A 13,078-nucleotide genomic window follows, 5' to 3' on the forward strand; every position below is an offset into this window, starting at 1 on the left:
ATCGAAATATCGTCTTCACAGTGTGACATGTAAACGTGGTAATACATTAAAACCAAAACGGGCCTAGGATTAACCGGGGTATACAGGTTAAAGTTAATATATTTAAAGTGTTCAAAGTGCAGTTTCAGTGCAAGTCAGTTGAAACGATCTTAAGATTGGCGTGACGTTAAGTCGTGCGACCCTGCTGCTGTACTGGCTTGTAGTTCGTTTATAGCATAACGTTAGCATTTCGCTTTTGGCGACTAAGATTTATGATACCCCCCCCCCGCAAAAAATATAAAAAGTAGCTGTTGACATGTGGAGATTATCCGGCCTGAAAACCAAAACGTGATCCCTCTCTTAAATGTGTGTCAACCACCAGACGTTATTTCCGAGGCTATTTTAAAATCCTATGGAGAATTTGCATTGATTTTTCGCGAAGGAACCGGAAGAAGTTTACTTCCGGGTTTTACGACGCGTCACTGCGGTTCTCTATTGCTACTCAAGCTAAATATATCAAATACTTCGCCACCCAGTGGTTGTTTTTGCCTAGACATTTTAGAAGGACTTGTATTTTGAAATGTAGACATGACACCGGAAGCGGATGTGCAGCACGGAATCTTATCAGAGACGGACCGTCAGTCTGTAGGAAAGCTAGCGAAACGTTTACACGGAAGGGAGACTTTAGTTGGGTTAAAAGTCCAACTGACTCTATATTTGGTTATTTTTGTTGCTTAAAACATGTCCGGCAGACTGGCAGATACACTGGGTTGAGTTTTTAATGTGACTGAATAAAAATGGAAGCAAGGTTTAGCAGCGAAGTGGCGTCCATAGTCGAAGTCGCTATCCAGGCGGCCTTGTATGTGTTCAGGGATGTCTGGGCCAAAGAGGCGCCGAACTCGCAGTTGGAAGAGGCGAAGTCCGGAGAAATCCTGGAGATAGAGAAGTGTCTGGTGCTCCAGATCCACAAGGTGTTCACTGAGTACTCCTCGGAGCTGTTCGAGGAGAACGAGGCTCTGCGGGCCAAGATGGAGCAGCTGGAGGACGTGCTGCAGAAGAAAGCCGGGCAGCTGGAGCAGGAATTGGAGGCCAGAGTCGGGCAGCTGGGCAAAGATATGGAGGAGCTGGAGCAGGAGCTGAAGAGCATCAGTGACGTCGGCAGCAAGACCCCGGGAGGACCGACCCTCCTCCTGGTGCAGGACGCCTCTCTGATAGGTGAGGGACAGCTGTTAATCAGCCCGTCAATCACTTTGATGGCCACCTGAGAGCTCAACTGTCCTCAGATTGAGTTCTAATGTTATTTGTATACATACCAAGGTTAAAATACACACACTGTGGGCTGGGAATATGTTTGGGGCTCAGTGGGGGAATGTAACTAACTAAGTACATTTACTCAATACTAACTTGTTGTTGCTTTTAAATGTTACTTTAGAATGTTCTGTTAGTTCTACTGGTACTCCACTATTCATATCTGACAATTATGTTTCCTTACAAACAAATTTTTAGTATATCTATTATGTGAGGATTTGCTGCTTTTCTTATTTGTTATTGAAATATATACACGTCGTTTCTACTTGAGAACATTTTCCTGAACTACACAACAATCCAAGACTTTTACTTATGACAAAGTAATTTAGCCTGGTATTAGTAGGCTACTTTACTTCCCCCGTAGGTGGTGTTAACCTTTAAACTAGAACGTGCATTTATTATAATGGAGGATTTATTGTTTAGTCTAAAAAAGGTTATTACAATTCCCTGACAAAAAGTCAGATTGTATTTTGTGTGACAGGCAGCCCTTACCCTAGAGATGTTTCATTTCTAATGATGGGGACAATTATGAATCACTATATTTAAGAAATTGGGACTACTAAATATTTGGCATTTTGCTCCAATAAGTACAACTTGCTTTGTTTTCTGTGCCACAGATTTGATTTGGATAAATCCTTCTTTTGATTTCTGCTTGTTCTAAACACATTTCCCATGACACGGTGAAGGATACTAATAACAGTTGATGTTGTGTCTGTCAGGAGCCCCGGTGGTGTCGGTCTCCAGCAGCCCTGCTGCGCCGTTGGTGGCTGTGAAGGAACCTTCCTCTACCCCCCCTCCAGTTTCAGCAGTCAGCTCCACCGCTGCCCCTGTGTCCGTCTCTGAGCCTGAGCCTGCCCCCGTGGTGTCTGCTGGTGGCCCCCCCGCAGTACTGTTGGTGGGGGCCAGCCAAGTGGTCCCCCAGCTCCCTGCACCACCTACGACTGTCTCTGAATCAGCGCTCCTCCTCAAAGCAGCGGCGTCGACGCCTCAACAAACCCCCCCCTCAGACTCAGCACAGGACAAGGTGGGCTGTTTCTGATGTTTTTTTATTTAACTCCTAGATTCAATTCATAAAGAGTTTAAACATACAATCATAACACTAAATGTGAAATAGAAAAAGCTGATAAACTATTTGAAGCTTGAGATTAGGGTAGACTAAACAGAAAGTATTTACAATATACGTTGGCAACATATGTAGAATTGAAAGAGTGAATGTACTATACGGAACTATTAGCAGCTGACAAACACCCTACTAACAAAATCCCTTCAAACTAAGCTAATCTTACCCTAAATACTAAATGGTCCCAAAATATTCATTTATCAGTCTGAAAATTGGCTTAAAAATAGGTAGGATATAATAAACATGGATATATTACAAAGGAAAGATTTTTTTACAAATTGTATACATTTCAGAATAACTTGTTTAGAAGTCCCCAGACATTAAATGTATTCAGGCAGATACAAAAAAATGTTACAGCATTATCGTTCCATACCTGAGGACCCTGCACACCACACTAATGTTATAACATGTACATTTTTTACACTTTTTTAATATGTATTTTCTGTGTCTGTACGCAACAATGTCTTTAAACTCTATTTTGAGATCATTTGTATTTACAAAATATGAGAATACACTTAAATCAACCCAGCCCAACTGTCATATCCATGTGGAGCTAGATTCTTGCTAGTTAAAAACTCTTTGCACCAACATAAGAAATGCCTCTCTCACTCGCTTAATGCTACGCACAGGAGCACGGCAGCTCCCCAAAAGTGAAGCCCAAACATCCCCCTATTGACTGGCGGAGCGCTTGATTTGATGCAGCTGGGTTTTCTATGGGTGGAGCACACATGACCATGATCATTTGTTTTGGCTAGCTAATAATGCAGCTCTAATCTCAGTTGTGTTTATTCCCCAATGTTGTGGATATACAGTATGTAACGTTTATGATCAAATATTCAAATCAAATGACCTTCTTATTCATTACAGAAATCTGTGGAAGAGGCACCTTCAGGCAGAACGAGGAGGACGAGGAGAGCCACTTATAAGACTGAAGAAGGTGAGAATAGGGTTCAGTGTTGCTTCTTACAGGTTTGGGACCATAGCATTAACATCTGGGAAGGCACTTGAATAGGTAGAGGATACAATCCAGTGCATGACATTAAGGACATTAAGGACATTAAGGATAGCTTAGATGGCACACAAAATGGCGACGTCAGAGTTCCTGTTAGCCGGCAAATCTAAATCTCTTCGGTCAAAATAATTTCCCTTTAGCGCAATACCGCGTCAGTTACGCCACTTCTGTGACAGACAAGAATAGTATGTGACTGACAAGAATAGTCAATTCTAATGTCTAACACTTAATGTGGAGAAAGAGATGTCCTGTATGGGTTGATTGTGCGTTGATCTGTTGGTAATGCCTCGGGGTTCCGGTGGGCATGTAAACAAATGCATAATGCTGCGCTATACTTTGTGGCCTCACCCAGTTGCATAGCGACACTTATTGTTTAGGTGTCTTTTAATAAGCAGGTAGTTCTATCATTAGCTAGAACTAGCTGGATCTGATCGATATGGACATAAACGCGAGTGAAGTCTAATCTGACTGGGAGAGAGAGATCAGCGCACTGCTGACGAGTCGACACGCAGCTCTGCATGATCACATGCAGCGGTGAGCGGACAAAACACACACTTCAGGTTAGAATATCACACGTAGCTATTTTAATTACCTCTCAAACTACCTAAACTAGTTATAGATATATTTAGTTTTACTGTCGGGTCACTCATTACTGGATCCGCGAGCTGCATGATACTGGCATAATAGATTGCCCGATCGGGCAACCAGCAGGTGAGGCTTCATGGCCCGAGCTAAATACTAGATGGCCCCGGGCCATCGGGCAGTGCTTAATGTCGAGCCCTGCAATCTTATTTAAAAGTAGAGGCCTCTTAAAATAAGATCTCTAATTTTGTAACTTTTCTTCTCTTTATTTGAAGCTTCCACTGACAACAGCGTCGAAGAGAAGAAAACCAACTCAAGTGGAGAGCCGGGAAAAAGGCTTAAAAGAAAAGAGACAGCAACGCGGTTTCCCTGTGAACATTGTGACGCAGGTTTTAATTGGAAAGGTGAATTAAAGAAACACATGAAGGTCCACAAGAAGCCTTTCCCTTGCGAGCAGTGTGGCAGGAGCTTCCTCGAAAAGAAGTCTCTGGAAAATCACCTTTTGCGCCACGAGGCAAGCAAAGCCCCCCTGCCCTTCCCCTGCCCTCAGTGTAAGAGGTCGTACCGGAGAGAGGAGTCGCTCCAGAACCACCTCAAGCATCACGAGCGCTCCAAACCGCCCAAGCCCTTCGCCTGCGATCAGTGTGGCAAAACATTCAGAATCCAGCGCTCTCTGGAAAACCACCTGCTGCGCCACGACAAATGGAAGCAGATGTTGAAGTGCCATCTTTGTGACAAGACGTGCAAGACATCGGTCCAGCTGAGGTGTCACATGGCCGTGCACTCGGAGGAGAGACCGTTCAGCTGCGCCACCTGCGGGAAGGAGTTCAAGAGCAAAGACACCCTCCGCTTCCACCAGATGGTTCACTCCAACTCTAAAAAATACAAGTGCACAATGTGCGAGGAGACATTCAAATACGCCCACTCCCTGACCGTGCATAAGAGGAAACACACAGGCGTCACCCCTTTCACATGCACCGTGTGCAACAGGTCCTACAGGACGGGCACGGCTCTGAAGAGACACAGCGTGGTCCACACCGGGGAGAAGCCCTTCACCTGTCACATCTGTGGAGCCAGGTTCAGCCTGAACAACAACCTGAAGAGGCACCTGCGCATCCACACCGGGGAGAAGCCCTTCACCTGCTCCGAGTGCGGGAAGAGCTTCTCCGACAACAACAAGCTCAAGGCCCACATGCTCATCCACGGAGCCAGGAAGCCTTTCATGTGCGATCTGTGCGGGAAGACCTTCCTCTTCAACTGCCGGCTGCTGATCCATCAGAAGTACGTGCACGCTGACAGGAACGAGGACACGGACAGCACGCAAAGGTTTCTGCAGAATAGAAAGAGAAACAAGTCCTTGATTAAACCATTCAGCTGCAAAGTATGTCTCAGAGGTTTCAGCGCCGCGTGTTCCCTCAAACTCCACGAGAGAGGCCACAGCGAGAACAAGGAGTTCAACTGCGGCATTTGTGGGAAGGCTTTCCACAACAAGTACTCTTTCGGGTATCACCAGAGAAGCCACGCGGGGGAGAAGCCCTTCGTCTGTGACGTGTGCGGGAAGAGGTTTTTCCACACTGGCAGCCTGAAGCAGCACGAGCGGATTCACACGGGCGAGAAGCCGTACAAATGCGACCAGTGCGACAAGACCTTCAGAACAGACGGAAACTTCTACAGACACTTGAGGATCCACACAGGCGAGAAGCAGTTTGAATGTTTGTACTGTCACAAGAAGTTCCACCAGTCCAACCAGCTCAAGTCCCACATGCAGGTCCACACCGGGGAGAAGCTGTACTCCTGCCAGCAGTGTGGCCGCGGCTTCTCCGATTCAAGGCAGCTCAAGAAGCACAGCTGTGACGGGTCCTAGGGGAGGGAATGGGGAACAATCTGGAAGAACGCTTGACTGAGTAACAAATGGGTTAATATAATATATTCACAAATGAACAGCCATTTGTTGTGTAATGGAACTGAGATGACTTGGCCCAGTGCATTTATGCTCAATTATTGCTTTACAAAAAACATCTTTAAAATCTGTTTTTGGAGCTTTTACAATTCGATGAATCAACATACTTTTTAGTGACAGATAAATGTATTAGGGAGACATGCAAAAAGATACACAAGATAGCTTCATAGTAGCAAAGGGATGCTTGGTTTATTATAAACTGAATGCTTTTGTCTGTTGATCCACTTAAGTGTTTAACACTTCAGCGTTACTCATGTTTCATTACCCTTAATATGCTAAAGTTAAGGGATTCATCTAAAATCATTAAAACAGTGAATGAGAGTTAATGTACTGGCAGCTCTACTTTTATTCAGAGATTTACAGTAAAGGTTGGCTACATTATTTTTGGCATTATTAGTTTTAAGAAACTTGTGTTTGTCCTGTGTAAAAACACAAAGATAAACATATGAAACCACAAATATAGGTTTTGCGTTTGGATGATTTAAAGGAATTTTAGACTAAAAACACCAGCCTCAGAATTTCAAGTGTGTTTTAGGACTTAGTTATTTTTAGCAGCTGAAATTGTTTATTTTCTCCAGTTGAGTGCATTTTTGAATGACATTCTGTTTTTTAAAGATTTCTATAATTTATGTTTTGTTCATTAATGAAAATCCATACAATGACGTTAAGATGTGTTTATTTTTCAACAAAAACAACACATTGTAAAATGACGGGCTTATGTCAATGATATGTATTATGGCAGTGTGTATATTTCTTTTTGTTTGTTATTGAATTAAAAGAGCATTCTTTTGAGAGTTTTATTTTGAAATATATTTACCTTCTCTACTTCCATTTCCGGAATCGTTGCGGCTCTCCCCTATCTGCGTTTTTGTTTTTGTCGGCTGCTAACTTTAAATGCGAACATGTCAGAGAACTTGGTGTTTTATGCAGAAATAAAGTCCATCTTGGAGACAGTCATTAGGACCTCTGTTGATATTGGACATTCTAAAGAAAAAACCTCCACGAAAGGGGCTACCATGAGACGGGAGGTGAGTTAACGGTTAATATTACCGCTCTGCTGTCGGGGAGCATCACATACACATTACTGCGGACACCAGACAGGAGGGATCAGAAACACTAGCTGGGGGAGATTGGACCGCCGGAATAAAACCAAGCAGAAGGACAGGTTAACACCAAGAGCAACAAAGATGGCGGACTTATCACGAAGAAAGCTAGCTAGCTACACATGTCTATCCGGAAAAATAAAGTGTATTATCACCTTATAACTTTAAGTCACATAATCACTTGTGCAGGCTCTTAATATAGGTTAAAAATAATGAAATACATTTCTTATTTTATTTCAAATCAAAAAGCGTATGCTGAACAATACGGTGCGTCACTGCTGTCCAGTGACTCGGAGATTGGATTGACGGTAGATTAAACCTGTCTACTCTTTGCCAAACTCCGCCCTGGATTTATAATTTGTACAGTAGGCCTACTGGAATGTAATGTAATGTATTTACTCAAGGACTGTGCTTAAGTAATTGTACTTTACTTATTTAGGTTTCGTTTTTGGCAACTTCATATCACTACATTTTGGAATTATTACATTATTATTAAAGCATAGGCTGTGAATTAAATGAATAAATCGTGTTGTAATAACGGATTAGCTGCAACATAAATTAAACCAATAAATGATACTAACTGATGGCATTGATTGCAAATGAATCATAATCCCGATTCCCGTGATATATTTGTTTCTCCTGAAATTGGTTATTCTTATTTTATATTACAACGTTCTAAATATTCCAGCAATCAATATCTGTAATTTTAAATAAACCTCTCGGTGATGATTTATTAATCATTTTCTTCCTCCACATCTAATCCAAACGTCTACAAAATTCTACATGAAAATATAATTTATTCTCACCTGGACAGTAGTGCAAAGTAACTAAGTACATTTACTTAAGAACAATATTGATGTTTCTGCACTATACTTTGGTCATTTTGTACTTATTTGTACCTACTAACTGTCGTCAAAAGATTTCAGTAGATATTATCAGCATTTGACTTATTACAATACTCATCCACTTTTAAGATCCATTTCCGCCTCATTGGCTCATCTTCCTAAATAAGATTCTTATATAGCAAATAAACAATTTAACCAAACATTGCTTTATTCATTTTAATGTTATTCTGTTAATAATGTTCAGTTACATTTTTTACAAATGAATAAATTGTGCTTAAGTTTTGTATAGTTATGTAGTTATGGTGGGCCATCAGTTTAAACCTTATTAGGCCAAATAAACTCTACATTGTAATGTATTTGTTCTAAATGATACTGCAGTTATACCACCAGTTGATATTACAACGTTTGCATGTGAATAAGCAGTTGGTAAATAAGCATCAGATGCTTTATCTAACAGCTCATTTATAGAACACACTGTTGACTTCTTTATTTGAATCCTGACAGCCAGATTTTGACACCGTTGTGGAAATGTTGGCACGGGAGGCAACGAGAAAGATCGACGCCGTTTTCTCCCAACTGTCCTCAACACTGCACAACGAGAACCAGACCCTGCAGGCCAGAGTGGGGGGGCTGCAGAGCGAGCTGAAGACCACCCAGGAGAACTTTGAGAACGCCAGGATGTGGAGAGAACACGTCCTGAGCGGCAGCCCCGTCCTGTTCCAGCAGAGCGGCCTCGTCTACACCCTGAAGCCTTCTGGGAAGTTGAAAACTAGAACAGATCAATTGACCGGGGACGGCCCAGAGACTGGACATGATGGTAGGTTTTCATTAAAGGACAACAATCCACTAGAAAACACTAACTTCTACATTTATCATAATCATGATGGAGAATCAAAGCTAAAATGGGATGTAGAAAAAGCACATGGAGGGGAAGTGGGCTCCTTAGAATGGAACACTTTACATGAACACAACCATAACTTACTTCCTGTGATTAGATTCAGATACATTAGGTTCCTGATGTTAAGCTGGCATCAATGTCAATGATAATATATATACTGATTTATTTGATGGAAGATAGTTGAACTGTAATGCAGAACATGTCAACAAAAGATGGAAGTTCTGGCAAAATGATCCTGTGAAATGTCCCTTTCTTTTTTAAATCTCTATTTAAAAAGACATAACACCTATGCATAAAACACAGAAAAGGAGGAAGACCTTATATTTAGCAGGTAACATGATCACAATAATAATCAAAGAATAAAATGAGCGTATCAATTAAAGCAAAAACGCTTCAAAAACCTACAGTCCTCTACTTTTCAAGATATATGCTCTTTTTTTTTTTTTAAACAGTCCGTCCCTCTCAGCATAAAATGTTGCTCCAAACTTCATCAAATGTTGTCCTTGTTTTATGAGAAGAGAAGTCATGACACCATATTGATGCAAAGGATCTAGTTTGAAGCAAAGTTTGACCCAGACAGTAAATGAGTGTTATTATAAACCAGAAAATAAAATGTTCAGTATTAAGTGACTCTGTCTTTGATGCTTTATTCTTCTGTTCATTTCTTGTGAAGAAGGTGAAGAAGCAGCAAAGGAAGTGAATTCTGAAGCTGAGTCCTCAGTGGCTATTGGACAAGGTAACATTTGAAATTGTTATTGTCAGAGAAAAGCATATTATCACCGGGAATAAAACAAAAAGTAAACACATAAAAACAAAAAGTGTAAATGGAATGCTATGTGCGGCTTTGACACTTTACAGTAGTATCTACATTTGAAAATGAAATTGAGAAGTTAATTAGGGCAAACAATGCTTTATTTGGCAGAATGTCCCCTTTAATCGAATAAATCCCACTGTTTGCTTCGCTAACTCTTGTTTATTAACATTTATCTTTTCCTCTCTTGTGTAGACATTAAAGAGGATTCTTCCACAACCAACACGGCAGAATCCAAAACCCCTGAGAGCCAGAACACACAGGAAGCTGGAGTGAGAGGAAAAGGGAAGCAGTTTGTATGTGAGGTCTGTACCAAGAGCTTCAGCCGGCAGTTCCACCTGATGAAGCACAGGAACACTCACCAGGAGCAGAGGCCTTTCTCCTGCGACCAGTGCCCCAGGAGGTTCAGGAACACGGAGACGTTCGAGTACCACCTGCTGCGGCACGAGGAGAGGAAGTACGCCACCCTGAAGTGCCCGCTCTGTGAGAAGATGTTCAAAACTCAAATGCACTTGAAGACTCACCAGATGGTGCACACGGACACGAGGCAATTCACCTGCTCCACCTGCGAGAAGGCCTTCAAAACTAAACACGGCCTCCAGGCTCACCAGGTCGTTCACTCTGCTGAGAAACCGCACAAATGCTCCGAGTGCGGAGAGGGCTTCAGGTACGCCTTCACGCTGCAGTGCCATCAGAGCATTCACACTGGGGAGCATCCCTTCAAATGCACAGTGTGTGGCAAAGCTTTTATAAAGAGGAGGTCGCTCAGCGCACACCAGCGGGGCCACAGGGGGAAAATGTTCACATGTGAGACGTGTGGAGCGGGGTTCACTCTGCAGCACAACCTGAGGAGACACGTTCGTATCCACACCGGAGAGAAACCCTTCAAATGTAAAGTCTGTGGGAAGAGCTTCATTCAGGACAACAGGCTCAAATCACACATGCTTCTTCACGGTGCCTCAAAGTCCTTCATGTGTGACCTCTGTGGGAAGACCTTTCTGTACAACTGCCAGCTGCAGAAACACCAGAAAGCGACTCACGATGAAAGGCACGGGCAGGTCGTCACGAGGCGCACTCGAGAGAAAGGGAACCGCAGAGTGATCTACAGACGGGACAGAACCTCGGTGGACGTGACGCCCTTCAGCTGCAAGACCTGCCGCAAGGGCTTCGACTCGGCCGGTGCCCTGAGGAGACACGAGCAGATTCACACCGGGCAGAGGCAGCACACATGCCCCACATGCGGAAAGTCCTTTTTCTACAAAGCCACGTACGACTACCATCAGCGGATCCATACAGGAGAACGTCCGTTCGGTTGTGACGTGTGCGGGAAGAGGTTCATCATCCCTCAGGCCCTCAAGTCCCACAAACTGCAGCACTCCGGAGAGAAACCTCATAAATGTGAGCAGTGCGACAAGGCCTTCAGGATCTACACCAACCTGCTCCGACACATGAGGGTCCACACGGGGGAGAAGCCCTACGAGTGTGAGGTATGCAGGGTGAGATTCAGGCAGCTGGGACACGTGAAGTTTCACATGCAGGTCCACACCAGAGAGAGGCCGTACTCCTGCAGCAGCTGTGGACTCGGGTTTTCAGACTCAAGGCTGCTAAAGAGACACACCTGTGCTGAGAAACACCAGAACACTTCAGGGAACTCACTTGCTACGTCCTAAAAACAGAGCACGTCATTTTTCTTACTTACAGTGTGATTTCCTTCAGGATAAAAACCCAGTAATAAAATGTATTGGATATTTAAATAAATACAAGGGTAAAACCTGCATATATTGCACAACTTGGAGTGTTAGCTGAATTTATTGGTTGTGATATGGGATTTTATTTGTTCTGCCTAAAGAAAATCCTTTTTAAATGTTGTTCAGGAGTGTCAGCAGCAAAATCAGACCGTGAAGAGAAAGCTTGAAGTGTGTGATCAAATCAAGATACAGCCAACAGATTAACCTAAGTAATATTATTTTAAATAAAGGTTGTTTAAAATGATATGATTAGTCTTTAATTGCAAAACAGCAAAGCTCTTTGAAAAAAAAATGATGTCATGATGAAAAATGAATCAAGACGTTGATTTTTTAGAGTAAATGATTCAAACCTGATAGCTAGAGGGAAACCAACAATCACACTGTACAAAGCAAATCAGATGTTTGTTTCCTTAATACATGTAAATACAAAATGTTGGAGTTTATTTTGAAAGTAATAACCGGAATATCTCCATACTGATGACACTGTAATTGTTTGTCATCTACTCTGGTAATGATTGGGTTAAAGTTCCTCACTGTGACCACCGAAGGACAGTAAACACCAACCCTCACTTTAACCTTTAACTCCTTGACTTTAATAACATATTTTCTAACTAACTATAAAAAAAAACACTGAAAAAGCCAGGGTTGTTTGTATTTGTTATTATTGTGTGACATAAAGGGTTGCCTTATAGCACGGGTGTCCAAACTACAAATGCGGCCCGCGGACCATTTTGAATCGGCCCTCAGCGAATTCTAAAAGTATAATGTAATACGGCCCACAGATGAAACTTGTGCTTGTCTTATATTGTACTTCTTAAATACATATGTCAACATATATTACACAGTAGTATTCATGTGTTAATAAGCCCGCTTTTCAAATAAATTAATTCAATTAAAGTTGGAAACATTTTCTAACATCTTATTTGATAAAAAAGGGACAATAACTTATTGACCTAACAAGCTTGAAATCTACCCTTCATATTTCCCCTTATTATAAGCAAACTGAGGAGTGAGCTGCCAACTAAATAAATGAAACCCTAAGGAGAGCTGTGATATCCTCCTGGGACCCAGCCCATTGAAAATGTCCACTGTAGTGGACATTTTGTTAACATGCATCTCCTTTTACTCTTTTGAGCTACTCTATCAATCCCTGATGTACTGTACAGAGGACATCCTGGTCTTTCCAGTGATATGTCATTGGTTAAAATTGCATGCTGGGAAGTTCCTCTTTCTTTTCATCCAAAATGGCTGGCATACCAAAAACAAAATGTTATAGAAGCAGGAGGAGAAGTCAAATATTGTTGAATAATTGTAGTGTTTACCATGAAAAATCATATATATTCTGTTTATTAACAGTGGGAACTATATAATTGTTCTGAAAGCAAGTAAATAATTCAAGTTTTCAAATAACAGCCCTTTATAAATGGTCCATTCTAGTGGACGTCAGGACCCTGAGGAATGATCCGTGTTAATGAGCTCCACACTTCCCCATTCCGAAACATACTGTTCAAGATGAATACAATGTCGCCTGGCTTTGGCTATATTTAGAAACATTCATGGACTTAATGACTCAATATTGTTGCAGGAGACGGAACCTGAAGCAGACATTTTCTGATACCAGATAGTTAAGGGAGATTCAGATGTTGAGCTCTGATTATGAGAGAGATGAGGATTTCACACCTGGGATAGAAGAGGGTCCAAGAAGAAGTGGG

The 13,078-nt window shown here is 42.1% G+C and overlaps 1 protein-coding gene across 1 annotated transcript; it reads left to right on the plus strand.

Annotated features, from left to right (window-relative positions):
• The first annotated feature begins 578 nt into the window (after window positions 1–578).
• LOC104952506 (zinc finger protein 729-like) lies at window positions 579–11,988 on the plus strand. The gene is made up of 8 exons (XM_010779342.1): window positions 579–1,194; window positions 2,007–2,311; window positions 3,275–3,344; window positions 4,277–5,862; window positions 6,774–6,989; window positions 8,414–8,726; window positions 9,481–9,543; window positions 9,814–11,988. The coding sequence occupies exons 1-8, from the start codon at window positions 777–779 to the stop codon at window positions 11,286–11,288; spliced, it is 4,446 nt and encodes a 1,481-aa protein (XP_010777644.1). The 5' UTR covers window positions 579–776; the 3' UTR covers window positions 11,289–11,988.
• Window positions 11,989–13,078: the final 1,090 nt, after the last annotated feature.

The sequence above is a fragment of the Notothenia coriiceps genome, unplaced genomic scaffold (genome assembly GCF_000735185.1).
Source record: "Notothenia coriiceps isolate Sejong01 unplaced genomic scaffold, NC01 NC01_scaffold00020081, whole genome shotgun sequence".
Taxonomy (NCBI): Eukaryota; Metazoa; Chordata; class Actinopteri; order Perciformes; family Nototheniidae; genus Notothenia; species Notothenia coriiceps.